General features: G+C 40.3%; 2 protein-coding genes across 4 annotated transcripts in view; one reads left to right on the plus strand and one right to left on the minus strand.

Annotated features, from left to right (window-relative positions):
• Positions 1 to 9,299, minus strand: part of homer2 (homer scaffold protein 2) — a 31,681-nt gene extending 22,382 nt beyond the window's left edge. Inside the window, exon 1 of one of the 3 annotated variants that reach the window (XM_069705752.1) lies at positions 9,223 to 9,299. In XM_069705752.1, coding sequence (XP_069561853.1) covers positions 9,223 to 9,248 — 26 coding nt within the window. In that variant the 5' untranslated portion in view covers positions 9,249 to 9,299. Of the gene's footprint in view, positions 1 to 1,165; positions 1,326 to 8,517; positions 9,016 to 9,222 lie in introns of those variants that run through there. The other 2 variants (XM_069705753.1, XM_069705751.1) reach the window with 2 other exon arrangements.
• Positions 9,300 to 9,393: 94 nt separating this feature from the next.
• Positions 9,394 to 11,962, plus strand: LOC138625072 (RNA guanine-N7 methyltransferase activating subunit-like). Its single transcript, XM_069705754.1, has 3 exons — positions 9,394 to 9,613; positions 9,866 to 10,036; positions 11,010 to 11,962. The coding sequence occupies exons 2-3, from the start codon at positions 9,867 to 9,869 to the stop codon at positions 11,335 to 11,337; spliced, it is 498 nt and encodes a 165-aa protein (XP_069561855.1). The 5' UTR covers positions 9,394 to 9,613; position 9,866; the 3' UTR covers positions 11,338 to 11,962.
• Positions 11,963 to 18,738: the final 6,776 nt, after the last annotated feature.

Consider the following 18,738-nt stretch of genomic DNA (forward strand, 5'->3'; position numbering starts at 1 on the left):
CACTCTTCCCTTCCAAGCGTGTAAGAGAATCTACAGTGACTGCAAAACCCACGTAAAATCACAAAAGGCCAAAAAGAAGCCTTGTTTGGTTTGTCCCCTTTGGGCTTCTGTAGAAACATGGGCCTGGAAGAGGACCTGCTCCCCATCTAGATATTACGAGCTCATAGTAAGGTAATGAAAACATAAACAATTCTTAGTTTTGGGTGATTATACAGAATAATATATTAAATTTCAATCAATCGATCCAGGTAAATCCTACACGATGAACCTTCACGTCTGTGGACTTGGTAATACTATGCACGCCATAAATGTTTAGTTTTGTTGAGATGTATTTTGTTTGCATGCTGTTTTTGTCCATCATTTTTCCCACTGATGATTTATTGGGCTCATGCTCTGTAAAATCCCATTTGCTTTAGATCTGAGGCCACTGAAACAAATGTTTACAGATCACTAATCTCCTCTCCACAAAGTCGTCCCCCTCGGTTAAAAACATGCTGCTAGGACAGAGATTTTCGAGCAATTTTCCTACATCATCAATTTTTGTTGTGAAATCACGATGCGGTCTTCTTGGTCTGCCAATACTTTCACAGCAAGAGGATATCAACTAAATGTGTCAAATGCGTACAAAGGTACTGAGCTGGACACAGTGGAACAGCCACACTTTGCTTGTCACGGCCAAAAAACACTCGTGCACAAGAGAAACCATTACAAATATTGCAGTTTTTGATCACAGGGATGTGCTCAAATCAAAGTCATCTGAAAGCCATTGTTACACAAAAAGTCACAAAATGAATTTAAACAATGGCTGTTAAAGCTTGCAGACACATACATATCTCCTGTATGACTAGACATTTTGTTAACAGGGTACAGATGGAGCCATGTCTAGAGGATATTCACTTCAGTATTACTTTAATGCACTACTAAGGAGATACCGGCAAAAATAATGTCAGACAGTCAGGCAGCAAATATTCATGAGCTAATAAAGCTTTTACTTCCATTGGGATTATGGTTCGCACAGAAATGAAAGCCTAATAAATTCACTGTCCCCTTTAAGCCTAATCTCAGTCTTCATCTGCTTTGGGAACAACAAAACCCATTATACAGATCACTGTTGTCGCTTTATATACACACACACACACACAAACACAAACACACACACGCTGACCTTTGCTGTGGCAGTGTCTGGAGCCAGCTCACACTGGCATAGGAAGACAAGTGAAAGGCCACTGCTGAACACATGGATGCACTCACACAACTGTTGGTGGAATCCAGTGATCTGCTTTTCTGAGATAAAAAGCATTAGGTTGATTGATTTTACTGGATAAAAAAAGAAGACAACATTTGGGGACTTCATGACCGCTGATTTCTTTGTCCCGCTGAATGTCGGGTGCTCTCTGTCCCCATCTGGTGCTTTGAATAATTTACAGGTGCATGTGTGCGCGTGCGTGTGTGTGTGTGTGTGTGTGTGTGTGTGTGTGTGTGTGGGTGGGGGGAGCAGGTCTGCGTTAGTCCGCGCTGTCTGTGCCTACGTACACCTACACACCCACCTCAGGCCCGTACACACAGATGATGCAGCAATAGCATTGTGTACCAGCAAAAAAAAAAAAAAAAAAAAAATGGAGGAATGTGCATACAGACAGATATCTGAGGACCGAGTCAAACGAAGGGCAAAGCTCTGCATTCAACCGCAAATCAACAAAATGTAATCTGATGTTAAATGAATCTACATCACAAAAAGTTAACAAACACCTAACAACTGCACCCGTCTGCCTCTTTCTTACTTAAATACTATAAAATGTTTGATCACTACCTGTGATTTACCTAAAACACCATATACTAGTTTAGTGGCGTTTGCTCAGAGAAGGATTATCATGCTGCTAAAAGAAGACATTTTAAGATGATGCGGGATGACACCATGTCCTGAGAGGAAGTGTGAATAACAGCAGGCAGCTTCTGTCTTTGACTAAGGCTTTGGATGGTGATACTAATGCAAAGGGTTGCAGTCACATTGCCTTTGTGCCCTGCTACACCTGGAGTTTTTTTTTTTTTCTTCTTCTTCTTTCCTCCGTAAGAGAAAACAGCCATGTCCAGATTCCCAAGTTTAAGAATCCACTCCGGGCTCATTCCCCAAACCAACTTGGCTCATCAATCACAGTCATCTCTGTCTAATAAGAGAGAAAACAGCCATGTAGCCTGTTTCACAGAAATGGACAGGTTCCCTCAGATGTGCACTGCATTCCTCACGTTCCTACAGAAATGATGTAACTGGCTTCAACTTTGTGGTATGACACGACACACAAGGCAACACGTATAATTACGCATTAAATGTGTGCAAAGGTTGAACCTGACAACGCAGTGCTTGTAAATGGACTATAGAGAGCCAAACATGTGCTTATTTATGCAGATATGTGCGAGCTTTGTTACTTTTACATAAAGTAAGATAACTTCATGACTTGCTGCTGTGCAGTCAAAATCGTAGGTGTGTGTACGTGGTGGATGTTTTTTTTTTCTTAACTTGCAGTATTGTAAGGAAGCTATCAAGTCTCTCACCAAATGGGTCAGAGAGACAGCATCAACACAATATCTGGGTTCTAGCGCATTTGGAGTGTGAAATGGGCTCGGCATAAATAAACTAAACTAATCAACTGTGCATTCAGGTACTATTGGGTGCAGACCCACGGGCACAATGACCTGAATGAGTCTGTTAAGCTACAATACATTATCTTCACTAATCTCTCTGCCGCCGGGATTTAAGAAGTTCATCTTTCTATGAAGACAAAGGCAAAACTAAAACTTTTAGTAAATCACACAAACACTTTCAATACATAATGTCGGAAGTTGCCTGGTCAAAACACACAGTGTATTAACAAAACCCAACTTCAGAAGCAGTAGACATCTTTCTAGCATGTGTAATGTAAGGGCAGCGGGCACATTACATTACTCAACCACTTCAAGTGCTGTTATACCAGTTTCCTGACAATCCAGTTTTCTCAACAAGACAGGCAATAAAGCAGCTCAATCACCAGGATACATGTCATTTAAGATCATTATATCACTAGCAGAATATGTTTAAAATGCTTTCCTTGGATCTACAGTACGTGGACTGAAAACTACAAAGAATTTGCATTTATGTCTGCTCAAAGAACTTCAGTAACAAAAGGTGCATTATTCACTTGTCAAAAATCCACAGTGCAGTAGGGGGAGGAAGACTGAGTGAGAGCATTTATCCTTGACAGCAATGCACTAAGTTACAATTGGCTTTTCAGTGGGGCAGAATAACATCTCCCATATCTGTCAGAGAGAAAATGAGAAACTCCTATCTGGGTCAGAAAAGGTACTGATCAGGTGAATCTATATAATCTAATATAAAAATGGAAAATTAGGAACAAATGTCTCATGACCCAGTAGAATTTATTGTTGAACATGAAATACCAAATGACCAATAGTGGCACATACCACATGGGTGCAAGTCCCCGGTTTGACCGCCAGCCAGCCGGACCTTTACTGCATTTCACCCCCCATTTCCTGTTTGTCGACACAATGTCTGAAATAAGGCCAAAACACCAAACACATGCGCGCGTGAAGCTGTTCATACGTATATCAGAGACAGTTGAGGCTCACTGTCACTTGTACCTGCGAGGCCTGCTGGAGAGCAGGGCTGCCTTATTAGTGACAGCAGCGTTTTGTCTGCGAGTGAGCAAAACAGGCGGGAGAGGAAAGCTCTGTGGGTTCATTACTACAACACCACCTGGGCTTTCACTGCAATAAACACGCTGCTCTACTAATGATGCAGGAGGTCAAAGGAGGGCAAGTTCGCCCTCAGATACTGTACGCAATAACCTGGACTCCCAACCTTCCTGCTGAGTGTGGCGGACATTAATGGGTTTAACAACAATGACAGCTTTATCTGAAGCTTTTATCTTTCTCTCCTGACATTTTCAGACATGAGCATTGTGCCTCATCCTGTTAGTGATTTAATGGGAAGGTTGTTACGGTGAGCATTATTCATCCATTAAAGGGGTGTTTAAGGTATTTCTTATTTATTACATCATGTAGTGCAGAGAGAAGGAAACGTTGGTGCGGGCCAACAAAAATGCAAGAATCCAGTTCCACCGCATTTTACTTCTTTTTGCCATCTGATGTTTTCTTCATAATTTAACTCCGCAGCACTTTAAAAACAGATTTCTATTTTGTTGTTGTTTTTTTTAGTTGTTTTTAATTGTTTATTGTCAGGAGAATTACTGGTCTCTGCAAAGCCATTGGTAAAATATCATCTGAAAGTAACAAAATGCGACATACAGTAAGGACCAAGTGCACAGCTGACCTGATATCGCTGTTGCAAAATGTGTTTTTCAGGCATTTTTGTTTCATTAGCGAGAACAACTTATACTGACAGCTGTATCAGATAAAACCTTCACATACAAAAATCCCTCACACTCGCATAAGTGATACTGGTTCCTTTCTCGCATTAATATTTCTCCCAGTTTCCGAAACACCGTAAGGGAAACTTCATGAAGGTCTGAGGACAAACTTTTTTTAATTAAGTAGACACAATTGGGACTTTTTGTAATGGTTAGTTGCATTCAGTAGTAAAATACATCACTTTGGCAATTAACGTTTACGATTTAAGTTTATAGCATAGTTACACTGGTCTCAGAAAACTTGGCAGCAGTGTTCAGAAACTTTAACCTTGACCAGCAATCACTGGACAAAGCGATTAATCAGAAAACAACAATCAATAAGTTGATTTTTATTCTAGTTTCACTATGTTCGTGTCATAATGCATACTTTACTTTTGCATGACATATTTGATATTGCTGTGGTAAATTCTGTTGAATCACTATTTTAGCTGCCATCATTAAAAGGTGACCTTCAGAATTAGTGCCAGTTTTTTTTTTTGCATCATACAGCGTCCCAGGCCACAAAGGCAGCCAGCCAGATTCAAACCAGTAACCGCAGGTCCGCCTCCACCACACTGAGGTGGGAGAATGCAGAGCCCAACTTAATCTGAGGGCTCAGAGGAAAAGGAAGTGAGGACGTCTCCACAGAAGCGCAGCACGGCAGCAGATGGCCTCCTAGGCTTCAACCATCTGGTGAGGAGACGTACAATTCGCCATCAGTCGGTCCCCTTTCATTTATACAGGATTGTTTAACAGTAGGACCTGCTTCTAGTCCCCCTACTACACCTCTACAACCCTCCACTGCAGCCTTCAGACGCAGACAGGGAACACACACACTCCGATCAGGCTTACAGCCCCCTCTTCTGCCACGGGCAGCCAAGAGACCTACTGCCACGTCACATGTCACAGAGCCTAATCAATGAGTGTTAAGCCTTTAGATGTCATTCTCTTGCCAGCCAGGAGATTATTATCTATCCCTGTGTTAGGGCTGCTCCCAGCGTGGCTTACTTTAAATAGCAATATGCTGATTGCATTGCCGTCTGTGTGACCGCCCATTCAGTAAGGGGGCTTTCGGAAGATCTGAGCTTTATTTTGGAATACTCCCAAGGATGCTTAAACTGTAAAACTGTAAAACTGTACTTAAAAATACAGTTAGAGGCACTTTCTTTTCCACTGGTACTATCCACATTTCCTCACCTGCTTTTAATTCAGCAATCTTGATTACATGTGATTTATTGGACATCATTTGAAAGTGACAGGAACAATAACAACTGTCTGAAGGTCAGGAGGGTAATTATAGATTATGATCAAATACCTATGGTAATAAAGTGACAAAGAAAGATGGAAACTAAGGGTGTTCATGTGTGCGTGTGTGCGCGTGTGATTTATAGTTAATCTATAACGCAGAGCTTCAGCAACAAAGAGGCCTTGACATGCTTTCGTGCAAACAACATGACAACTGATCTACAGCTCCAACCCCCCAACACACTCACGGACTCGCTGTCAACTGCACCGACTGGTCATTTACACGTTGCATAAGTACCAGGCGTAATCCGGATGCAAAATATTGCACAATTAGGCATGCGTGTGAACTCTATCTTCAGTTGCACTTTTCTTTTATGTAAATTGTTAAACAAATTCAAAGCTAAAATGATCAGAGGTGAAACAATTAACTGGTTAGCTGATAGTTGCAGAAACGTTTTCAGCCCGTTTTAAAAAGTTTATATTCTTTAAAACAATTATTAAGTTTCAGTTTCAAAAATCTGCAGATTTCCTGTTTGTTTGTTTTTGTAACAAATTTTAACTGAATTGAAATTAATTTTTGAATAAGGCAACAATGAGCAATTTAATAACATTACCTCGGGTTTTAGGACACCATAAAGGACTTTTTTTTTAACTAATTTCTGAAATTAAAGACACTTAATTAACCCAAAACATTTAACAACTAACAATTTAATTAGTGATTTATCTGCATTGAATTATTATTAATGAATAGTTTATTAGCAGTCCAATGATAGAAAAGTTCAAACAAATGAAATCATTTCTAAAGCAATAATTTGCTACTTTTTTTAATTTCACTTTATTAATCCCCGAGGGGAAATTTCTTCGCTACAGCAGGGGGGGGGGCTCTCAGGGGGGAGCTGCTGCAGCAGGCTGCCACTAGCGCGGCGCCAGGTAACCTGAACTGAGGTGCGTGTTTTTGGATGATGGGAGGAAGCCGGAGAACCCGGAGAGAACCCACGCAAGCACAGGGAGAACATGCAAACTCCGCACAGAAAGGCCCAGGACCGGATTCGAACCCGGAACCTTTTTGCTGTGAGGCGACAATGCTAACCACTGCACCACTGTGCAAAAACTTTTGGGCGGCACTTTTTTTACTTCCATAAAAGTAGATTTTATGTTAAAAAGAATTCTGATTTACGTACTTAAATATTCTATGAGAGTAAAAGCTGTCTTCATTTTGGTCAACTGGTCAGACAAGTTAGCCAATTTATAACCAACTGGTACGTCTGTAGCGATTTTCAACAATTGTCAATTCAAACAAAATAAATCAACAATTTTGATACAAGATGAATTAAAATCCTTTCTTAAGCTAAAATTTTAAATATTTGTAGGTTTCAGATTCTAGAGGTGCATATTGTTGGTTGTATACCTCTGTGCTAAATAAATTAAGCACCCTTATGTTCTAGCCTGCAGGTCACACAAAACATTAGCGACGTCACTGTGGACTCTAATTTGCGATATGAAACATTCAAACATATTTGCAGAACGAGCACTTAAACGATCACTGAAAGAAAACACCGGATGGGTAACAAAAGCAAATCATTAGTTGCAATCCCGAAAGAAACCCTGCCAGTTTGTGGGTTCAGAGATTGGCGAGCCAGGTGAAATTTCAAAAGGAGCCGTTTGTTTCCACCCTCATGACAGGACTCAGCTGTCAGGTGATACTACTGGTTGGCACTGACTGAAACCAGGGAACTGGAAAAAGTAAACTTGTTGCTGTGTCTCTGTCGGTAGGTGTGACCTCATGACTCGGTCTGGCTGCTGCTGACCCACTAGCTCGGTTTCATAGCTCCTTTCAAACCAGCTCGGTGAGTACACCAAACGAGAGAGAGAAGTCAGGACTGTTGAACTGGTTTCTTACACCATTCAAAAAAAAACATGCCTACGCTGGAAAAACAAGCACTCTGGCATGAGTTGGTACTTTTTCCTTAATTACTGAACACGAAGACGGCTCATGATTCACACCTTGCCTCAAATCCTTTCATAAATCAAGGTTTTCGCAATGTCACAAATGGAAACGTCCCTAAAGTAGAGCTCCATTATTCAGAGGCAGGTTTGATACAGAATTAAATTAAATTTCATTGAGCTCTTATTATTGCTATTTCTAAGTCAAATAAAAGGTGTGTAAGCAGGAGCTGGTAGCCCAGAAACAAAACTCTGTAATATGTAGATGTGAAGTGAGGTTGTGATTGCATAACTATGGCATCGAGCCAGAGTCAACATTCACACCACACTAGACTATGGTGGCAAAATAATGTACTGTACCCTGCAAACTACTGTGGGAGTACTACCTCCAGCCCTGTGGACAACACGCACAACTACACACTCTCCCAGAAGTGCCATCTCTCCTTATTAGTGGGCAGTGTTGGACTCCGACACCTCCATATCACAACCCTCTCAAAACCACAATACGTGCGGATAAGGAAGAACTGGAGCATTCAAATAGAAATTACATGGATCCATCGGAAATTCGGATCATAAATAATTCATAACAAGAAATATGTGCATCAAGCATGTTCACACATTCAATTTGAATATCTCACACAGACAGCACAGTCCAGCAAGAGTCCTCGTGAATTCCCCATATTGCCAAATAATGTGGCAATAAAATTGGGCTCTTCCTCACGCACAAGACAAGCGCTCGGGAGCAGCGGCAGTTACAATTAAATTCATCCAGAGGCTTGACAGGTGAGCCAGGCAGCTGCGGAGGTTGGTTGTTGTTGTTGTTGTTGTTTTTTGGCCGTGTTTTCACCGCACAAACACAAATAACATTTCAGTCAGTGCAGGTGTCATGAGAGGCGCTCTGAAGGGCAGCGCGCTCTGGATTACTCACCCCATTGCCGCGGACTTGAGGAACAACTCCTTTTAAATGTGGGTTATATTGGCTGCTGGTTGAGGTGGTGGGGAGGGGGGGGAAATAATGTTTCAAAGCGCTGTCAAAAGTCCACCGATGATTAGTGGTCCAAAGAGTTCATACCCCCCCGTGCGTCAGCTTCGAACAAGTCCCCCCCTTTGCTGCCGAGAGACAACTGAAATACGAGAGCGCTTCTTCGTAAACTCGATTCGCCGGGTTGTCACGCTCGGTCTCGCAGAACCCCGTTTAATTCGGGAAGTTTTTTCGCTTTCCTCGTTTGTTTTCCCTCTTCGCGCACCGCACAGTAAAAATCCCACTTCGGAATGGCTCCTTCCTCGCCGTCTTCAAGCAATCGGCGCTGATGAATTAAGTTAATGTTGGCTCTCTGCGCGGAGTTTTCTTCCTCCCCCAAGCGGGATTGCGTTGCATATGAAAGGGGCAGTGGCGGCAGCGACACGGAGCGGCTTCCACCTGCTTCTTCCACAGCCACCCACTCTTTTTTTTTTTTTTTTTTAAACCTGTGGTGTCCGCGGTGTGTGTGTGTGTGTGTGTGCAATTTCAGGCGGACTTCAAACCCAAACTGTGGTCTGAAACTACTAAATAATTCAGCCGGAAATTAAAATGAGCAAAACATACATTTAAAAAAAATAAAAAATAAAAAAAACAGCCAACGGCTCCACTTACATGTTTTTACGCGACTCGGTCGGCATCGAAGCAGTTGACACTTTCTCTCAAATTAAGCGAAATAACTGTTTTCCGATGTATTTAGCTTGTCACTCTCGAGCACTTTAAGCTCAAAGTGCGTCTCTTTAAAGTCTACAGTTGGTATCAGTAACGAGCATTTAAAAGGTTTGAGATTGACAGTTGGTCATTTTTTTTTTTTTTTTTTTTATCAGACCGCCAGGTAACAGCCGTCAATCACCGGCACGTGCGCGCGCTCCCGGACCTATTACATTATATTTGTTCCGGGGGAAGCATTTCAGCGACGTACTACTTCTGGAATTTCGGCACGGTCGTTTCGCGGCAGCAGATATAAACGTGGAGCTAAAGCTAACAACTTTGTTGTCACATCAAGGTGCGTTTTCAAAGCTGTGTGTAAATACGATGTTGTGGTTTATATTTGGTTTGTATCCCCGACTAACGACTATTGCATTTAGATGACTTCCGTTTTTTTTTTTTTATTGGCGGGGGGGGAGGGGGTGGTATTTGGTTTGCAGCGTAGCACAAATGAGACCCATACAACGGAATAAAAACATGTAAAAGCTGTGTTGGCAAGCGCTTTATCGTGATTTCCGGTGCTTCCGTGACATATTTTGTGTGCTGACAGAATGACCGAGGCCACGGAAAACACGAAGAAATACGAGGAGCTGTTTGCCCACAGGTTTTCGTCGGAGGATCATGAATACCAGCAGTACCTGAACCGCCCGGCCGACACTCCACCCGTCGTCGAAGACTGGAGGGGTCGTGCTGGAGGAAACCAGAGAGGCAGGGACAACAGGTAACCAGGTCGTAAAGGGCTAATGAGCTTGACGTTTACTCGTGTTTTCATAGTGAGCGTGTATGCTCTGTGATGATGGTAGTGGTAAGCGTTTGCAGAGCGAAGTGATTATTTTAGAAGTGATTTGACTTCATAATAATAACAATGTAATGTAGTTTGATGTTGATCCAAAAAAAAAAAAAAAGTATTGCAGCATGAAGAGAGCTTGCAGATAGTCCCTCTGGTATCATAGGTTGTGGAAGATTTGGGTCGAAAAGGAGATCTTTTTTTATAAGAGACAGATCGGATAATAACCTGTTTTCTATTCCAAATACTGTAAGTCAGACTAACCTTGGAGTATTGTTGGTAGACCGTTTGTGCTTTCACAGTGTCAGTATCATGTCATCATAATACCGAGGGCTACTCAAATAAAACTGGAGTTGTTACAAACCATCATTTACCTTTTAACAAAAGCTGCTCCAGAACTAAAGGAGCTGTACTCCTCATGACCTCTTAAACAGGCTTTTTTTTTTTTGTGTGTGTGCCACATTAAGGGGGTACAGGTTAAACGGTTTTGATGACAGCCTGACCAATAAAAAAAAATTGTAGACAATTCTGTTAACAACAATAGGGCCTAAAAAATTGGGACAACCATATATCTCCAAATATACTTCTTAAATAAACAATATATATAAACGCACATTAACATGAGCAGCAACACGAAAGGACAAATGTAAAGAGTAGTCTTTAGTTACTGAACTGCTTTTGCATGCTCATAGCCAGGTAACCAGGTTGTCATTGGCTTTGGCCACAAACCTGTTTACCATCGTGTAAAGGAGGAATCTGCTATCTTTTAATAAGGATTAGAGCGCTCACTCTGGTGACAAGTGATTTCTTATAAGCTCATCTTGAGTTATATCTACCTTTTCACATGTAACGCACACATTAGTGCCTGCTGTTAAACATACTGATACTAATTATTGTTTCTATCAAGGTACCAGGACCGTCATGGACACGGAGGCCGTGGGTGGGGAGGTGGCAGAGGTTGGGGAGGGGACCGCGGTTGGAGAGGGGACCATCGTGGGCAGCAACAATGGCAGGACAGGGACAGAGACAGGGACAGAAACAGAGACAGAGACGGGGCGAGGGACAGAGACAGAGACGGGGACAGAGACCGGGACAGAGACGGGGAGAGGGACAGAGATAGAGACGGAGACAGAAACAGGCACTCGGGGCATGGAAGTGGGAATCAATCAGGGCCTCCAGGCTCTCATCATGGATACAACTCCTATCATCAGAGACCACATCATGACCGATACTGATCTCTACTCAAAACTCTCAGTTGTTGTCAATATTTACTGTATTTTTTTATTCTCAATGCCATAGTCTCATAAGCAAGGGCTAAGCAGTAGCCCAATGTTAGGACTGTATTGTCTGTCATTGTAATTTGAATTTAAAAAAAATACCAAGCAAATGAACATGACATTGGAAACTAGCAGTTCCTGTTGGACGTCCACCTAACTTTTTCAAACATGGTAATGTTTTCCCACATATGTTCATATTGCTCTGCCGTGTAATCATATTACATTTCATTATTCCATTTTTAAGAATCCTAATGATGCTATATTTGCAGTTTTCAGTGCTGGGACTCTGACTATTTCTGGTAACATTTTTGGTGTTTGTGTCATTTTTTTTTAATATGTGGTTATCACATTATTATTATGAAATATCACCAAAGAGTTATTACGTGTTCAGATAGTGTTGCCGCTACATTTACGTGCTTTGACATGAGGTTGTTATGAATTACAAAATACAGTGTTGTAACAAACAGTGAATCTGAATTTCTAAATTAAAATCAATTTTCAATGCAGCTTTATTTTTCTACATCCAAATCCTATGTAAGGACATATGAACAAAACATCTGTCAATAAACATATATTTTTTTAATTGGAGGTTTCCTATTTTGTAAGATTATGCAGTTCAATATTTAACCATGTTAATCCCAGGCTGCAGAGTAACATGAGGCATTGGATGCATTAATCAAAAATACTGGATCAGTACTTATTTGATTAAGGGGATCAGGTATTGACCATCAATCTGCATTAAATATAGGGTTTTTTGTCTACTGTAAGTTGTTATGAAATTTGGTGATTTCCCTTAATTTTTCATTATTTCAATCCAGGTAGGTTGGTGACTCAAGTTTTAGTGCCACAGAGCCCCTGACATTGTTTTACAATGTATAAAAATGTAAATATTATGAAGTGTAGATATATTTAAAACTTGGGGAAAAGAGAGCACTCTTATGGGATCAGGTGCCTGGTAGACAGGAGGAAAAGTTTGATTTGTGCATCACAAGCTTTAGATTTATTAGATAGTTAATAGCAGTGGTTCCTAATGTTGGTGGTCTTAAGATGTTCAGAAGCATAAAAGATAAACAGATACATGTCCCTGGTAAAAACAAATCAAGTAGAATGTTTTTGACTTTTTTCATTGTTCACCTTTTTTTCTAAAATATTGTTCACTCAAAAGACAAAACAATTCTCAATTAAAATGAAAGGAAAAATCAAATTCTTCACAACAGATGTTTAAAGTATGGCCTTACTTGTGAAAATGGGGTTTTATGTACATTAAACTAGTTTTAAAGGATTATAAGCTGTTGTGTAATATAATTGTGATTGGCCCTCCTGCAAATATTTTTCTTGGCACCATCCCCTCATCCCAAAACATCCCACACATGACTTATCACAAATTACAAGGCGTAAAGTCCTTTCACAAATGAATTAGCATTTCCCAGCCTGCTTTCCTCATTAGGAACTTTTGAGAACAAAGCATCCAAATTGATTAGGTACAAGTGATGGGTATAAATAATATTCATTTTCTCATAAAACGTGTTTTTTGAAAATTTCAATAAAGATACATAAAATAGAAAATAAATAAAACATACACAAAGGTATATATATCACAATTTTTTTTTTTTTTTTTTTTTATGTTAAACTGTCTTGTTGAGAGGCTGGGTGTCATTTTTGATGCTGATAAGGAAAAGGTCATTTCAAGAAATGGGCAGTGTGTGAAAGGGCCCATGTCGAAACCCTGTATGGGCCCGAGTGCCCTGCAGCAGTTGTGCCAGCAGTGGTTATGCTGTAGATCATGAGCCAACAAGAAGAGTTGGACATACTACTTTAGAATAGAGGTCTGAAATTAAAATGTCTGTAAGACAATTTATTACAGTTTCAGATTTATAACTGCCTCGTAATTTTTGTATCCCCTCCCCCCCAGTCTTTTATTTTGTAAAAGTTTCATTTAACATTTAGTGAGCTGTAACTAACTGCGAAGCTCATGAACTTGCACAGATGCCATTGTGACTTTCATTTCTTTAGTCATGGTTTTTAATAGGTTTCCAATCAAATTTTAATGAAGCGTGTTAAAACAGGTTTCCATGTCTTGGAGGTGATTTTTCCAACATCAAGTGGCACCCATCGGAGAAAATAACCTGACCATCAGGCCCACGAGTACCCTCTTATACTACTGGTGCAACAATTTATTTATGAAGCACATTTAGATAAGCTGTGACAAGCATTGAATCTGCTTTGATAAAGTTCTAATGACCTAACTGAACCATCTCCAAATCTTAAACTCTCATCTAAATATATTAAGTGTGGATCAGCAAATTCTCTCCCTGAAGATGTAATTATGATTGTTTGTCCCTGCAGGCTCAGTACTGAAGAATTTACTGAAGCCTCATTTCATCAGATTCAGCCGGTAGTGTCAGTGTAGTGGATGACACATTGAACCAGATGGCCTCATCAACTGTACTGTATGAGGAGGGAGAGCAGCATTCACACTAAATCACACAGAAGAGGCCCGACATCAATGGTTCACGTTGTGAAAAGCAACTAAAATATTTACGTGCATCATTAATGCATTATTGATACATGTATCAATGGCTAAGGCATATGTAGCTCGTTGCCTAAAGAAGTCAGCGCTCGCGCTTCTCGCTCCGTTCACAGCGGATCTCAATTAAGTGACAAATAGTCATTTTGGCCACGCTGATGCAGAGCACATGCATAAACCCTCTGCATTGTTTCACCACGGCATGGATGCTGTGGTTTCTATTTATGGCCGTGTTGAAGACGGGGTTAACAGTTCATTTGGACTTCAGCAGTGCAATCAGCTATGATGATGAGGGAGGGAGGAAGGAGGTTAGGGCAGAAGTGTGTGGGGGATGTGCTGAAACTGGCTCACAGCGGAGAACGCTGCCATCGCCACTGTAATCAGGTTGGATTGGAGAATTTTCACCCCAGATTGCTGCATCCTCACAGGGCCGGGGGGGGGGGGGGGGTATGCTGGATAGACAGCAGTGAAAGTAAAACAGGGATTTATTTGCAAAGAAAATATAAAAATATAACACTTGGTGGCATGGGAACAGAGTGTGTATGTTGTAAACATGACTTTTAAATTAACAGTTAACAAAACTGTTGAGCATTTTTGGAAATATGATCATTTGCTTTCTTGTTGAGAGTTATAGACTAAAAAAGGAGAAACAGCTGCCGTTGCCATGAAAAGGTAACAATATGAGCATACCAGCATTGAATCCACACTAAAACCAAATGTATAGAAACAATACATACTTTATTTATGGGTTATATTTCTTGAGTGGATGCAGTATTTCCCTGTATTTGTGCATTTTGTGACTTGTCATGCTATTCCTATGAGGGTCAGCTAAAATCATATTTCAATGAATTTTGTCTATGGTGTCAAAACCTGATGGAATGTGGTCTCAGTACACTTTACAATCACAGTAAATAGAATAAAAGACAACCACATTGAAATATCACTATTCAGGAAATGTTAAAACAACAGGCAGTGGTGCTGTAAACGTTCTCTGTGAGCACAGTATGAACGCTCCAAACCTGCTTTTTCAAATTTGTGTGTATAGGAAATTGGTGCAGTGCTAAAAGTGACATTTCACATAAAAACAGCTGTTTTAGATTGAGACGCATTAACATGCCTCTGAAATGTGCAGACACTAGACCATGTGTAAAGTTCACACAGCTGCAAAGACTGATCCTGAGGTCAATGTGTTAATCTTGTCCTTTGGGTGCCACAGATTATTCACTGTCTCTTACTGATTCATTGCTCTCATCTTATTGACGAAGTATAAAGCCTTTGGATTCTTTAATTTTTGCTACATTAAAATAAAATCCTCAGCCCCAATATTGTTTCAGTTAAGGATTCATTAATTTACTTGCTAGAGAGGAGCTCACAGACCTTTTCAGCGCCCCCTTTAATCAAGTCCATCGCCTATTAGATTTTAATTAATGAACTAGAAATACATTTTGAGGCTCAGAGAGTTTAAGAGAAGGAAAACAATAGATAGCTGCACAGCGAGGCACCTATGAGAATATACCCTCAGTCTGGTCTGCCGTGCTGTCAGGCTTCATGTGGCCTGTTTGTGACGATGCAATGTGACAGCAATGGAGAAAGTGTGCTGGGGGCCATGTCCTTGATGATAAACTCATCCACTACAATCATCACTCTGCCCTCTCCCTTCCTAAGTGCATATACACATACACATGTGCGCACAATAAACTAAAGCCTCCCCACTAACACACACAAACACACAGACAGCGCCTCCCCCAGCCCCTGCAGCACTCAGCGACCTACATGTGGTGTTGGAGAGTACAGGGGCTAAGGTTGGCCTGGGCCAGCCAGCCCCCAGCAGACAGTGCAGAGTGTTCATGTAGCGTGTGACGTGCGTGAATGGCGGCGTATTCTTCCCCTGCTCTTTTTGTTGAGATAAATGCCCCCAGCTTCGTTAGATGCATTCAAATCTGCTCACAATTGTACCTTGTCACACGAACACACACGTGCAGATATAATAACCAAGCACATGCATTTAATTGGGAATTAAGATATGGTCCTTATTATTGCTACTGCAGATCAGGTTTGATTAAATCTTGTCCTCTGCTCATCCAACTGCAAGCTCTTAATCATGCAGCTGCTCAGGTCATCCATGTAAAGACAGTGGACTCTGCTGCTGAGGAGAGCTTGTTAGTCTGATTATATCTGGTGGTATCTCCACTGGGACATCCAGGCAGGCTCTAGATATTCTCAGTGGTAGAAGAAGTATTCATGTCTTTAGGTAGCAAAATGTAAACATACACAATTCAAAGTCCTACGTTAAAAATTAAATAAAGTTAAAGTAGTTATCAGCAAAATGAGTATCCAATTTTAAAAGTAGTTTACATGTTCTGCAGAAATTTGTCCTCTATCACTGATGTATTGTTGTTATTAGAAAAATTACTCAAGAGGCTTGGTTCAAAATCAAACACATCGGACATTTATTCTTGCAAGAAGGAGCAAATACATGCCACCCTTTTTGTGAAATATTACATTATTGTCCTCTACCTCATTTGACTTTGAGCAGTTATTTAAATGAAATCATGTGTGAGGAGTTTAGCTGAAAAATGTCTCATTAGTCGAACTGCTATAGTTGCTGAAGCATAACAAGAGATCCAATCAACACAGATTTTTGCAAGCAATCACGAGACAAAAAGATTCTGACAATTTGTTGTATTTTATAAGATGAAAATATGATGTGCAGTTAAAGCAATGAAGGAACTTAAGCTGATAACTAACCACCCTTGTAGGGAAGTTGTAGGGAAGTAAAAACAACAATATTTTGGTCCTATCAGGAAATGTAAACATTTGTGAAAATGATAGATGCCTGAAAAATGTACTTAAGTGCAAAACTTCTACCACTGGGAATATTGCCAGAAATACTGTCTTTCACTTCATCAAAACATCCTGGTCGATCTTTAAAACAAAGAACTTTGACTATTAAGCTCCAATCACCTGGAGCATCTTTTAAAACATTATATCTGTCCATCGCTTTGCCCCAGGAGCAAGCTGACATCATTATACAATTTTTTTTTTAATATGAAGAGAGTCAAGTCAAAAGTCAGGTTCAGATTTTCTTTGAATATAACACATTTTGCCAATAAGATGACCTCAACAAATGTTTGTTAATTTGATCCTTCCTGGCAGGTTATTTTTTACCACAAATAACAAAATGAATGATGGACAAATTCCATTTTGCTCCTTCAGTTTCAGGGTCCTTGTCTTGTTCATACTGACTCAACTTCAATAGAATAGAGCCAATGCTAATCTTATTTGTAATACCTGTAATTGTCCTTTTTCAAGAAGTCATCCCTAAAATGACCCTTTAAATAAAAACGTCCATGTGAAGCCAAAATTTGGATTTATGAAGACAAACATATAATTTACAAAGTCAGACTTCAAGAAATTTTGACTTATTATCTCATTATTTTGATATGGTTATCATTACTTAGATACCATGAATATTTTTGTTTCCAACATCAATAACTGCATAACTAAAAAAACTAAACTAAAAAAACTCCCAAATCCTGTGAATGTAGACACAAGAACAATAGATTATTTTACCAGGCAATATGAAGTGAATCTATCACACACCAGGTGAGCATGGACTTTTCATCATTCTGCCATCTCTGCTGTCACTCTAGTCACATTCTCATGTATTCTTAAAAAAAAAAAAAACATGAGACAAGACAACCGTAGTGACCCTCCTCTTCTGTTTCTTCTTCTGAAATACAAAGTGAGAGAGGTCACAGATCAGCGGTTTCAGTTTTCATTAACAAAGCTTAACCCCAGTGATTCAGAGGCTCGAGAGGGGTGGTGATGTTCACCACACAGTCCAATATATGTACGTGGCAATTAATTACCCAACTGTCTTTACATCATTGGAATACAGATTACATAACTTCCACAGGCTGGACAAGTAGGGACACACACACACACACACACACACACACACACACACACGCATCCATGCGCACACACACACGCACGCACGCACGCACGCACACGCACACATAGAGTCCCTCATCCCGGTAGGTTAATGTTGTTGTGAAGTGATCTGGACACACACCCAGAGGTGGATCTCACACCAGAATATTCTGTATGAAATGTTTTTACATGGATTAAAGCCACTGCTGGTGTGTCATACTAACTACAGAATCTTTAAATAAATGCAAGTGTTAAGATGAATTGAAGGTTTGGCTGCACATTGAACCTCAATTTCAGGATGACTAACCTAATATTTTGAGGAACAACTTCTAAAAGGAATCTACAAATAGTCTCATATGGTGCAAATGAATATTCAAGATAGGTTTGAGCTTTTAGTGCAATAACTTAAAGGGGAACTCCATAAATTTTACACATCAAAGTCTGTTTAGAGAGTGATGTGAAAAAAGTTTCTAAAAAGCCTTTTGAGTTTCTAGAGGCAGCTGCATGAGGCTGATTAATTGCCTCAAGTGATATAAATTTTCTTCAAGTTTGAAATAAGTGCTGTGGCGTAACAAGCCTGACAGCCGATTTGTTGAGGGTTGGCTGTCAAGTTGCACATTGGGTAATGTAAGCTCAGAGTTTTGACAAAGAAATTGTATGTGTGGAATTAAATACACAATGTTGATCACTTTTTCCATCTGGTGTAGCATTTTTTTGGGTGAGAATTTTTGTTTGATTTGATTGATGACATATCTCCTTGTGGTCCATTACTGTATAACCTACGCATCCTCGCCACTGCATAATGTCCACTCCTGAAATTGTTCACAGCAAGAAGACAATTAAACAACTGCAGACACATGGTAGTGCATAAATAAGGCATTTTAATTGCAAGCATG

This window comes from Brachyistius frenatus, unplaced genomic scaffold (genome assembly GCF_029030835.1).
Source record: "Brachyistius frenatus isolate BFR_SWC_R1_liver_20210118 unplaced genomic scaffold, ASM2903083v1 Contig_58, whole genome shotgun sequence".
NCBI lineage: Eukaryota > Metazoa > Chordata > Actinopteri > Embiotocidae > Brachyistius > Brachyistius frenatus.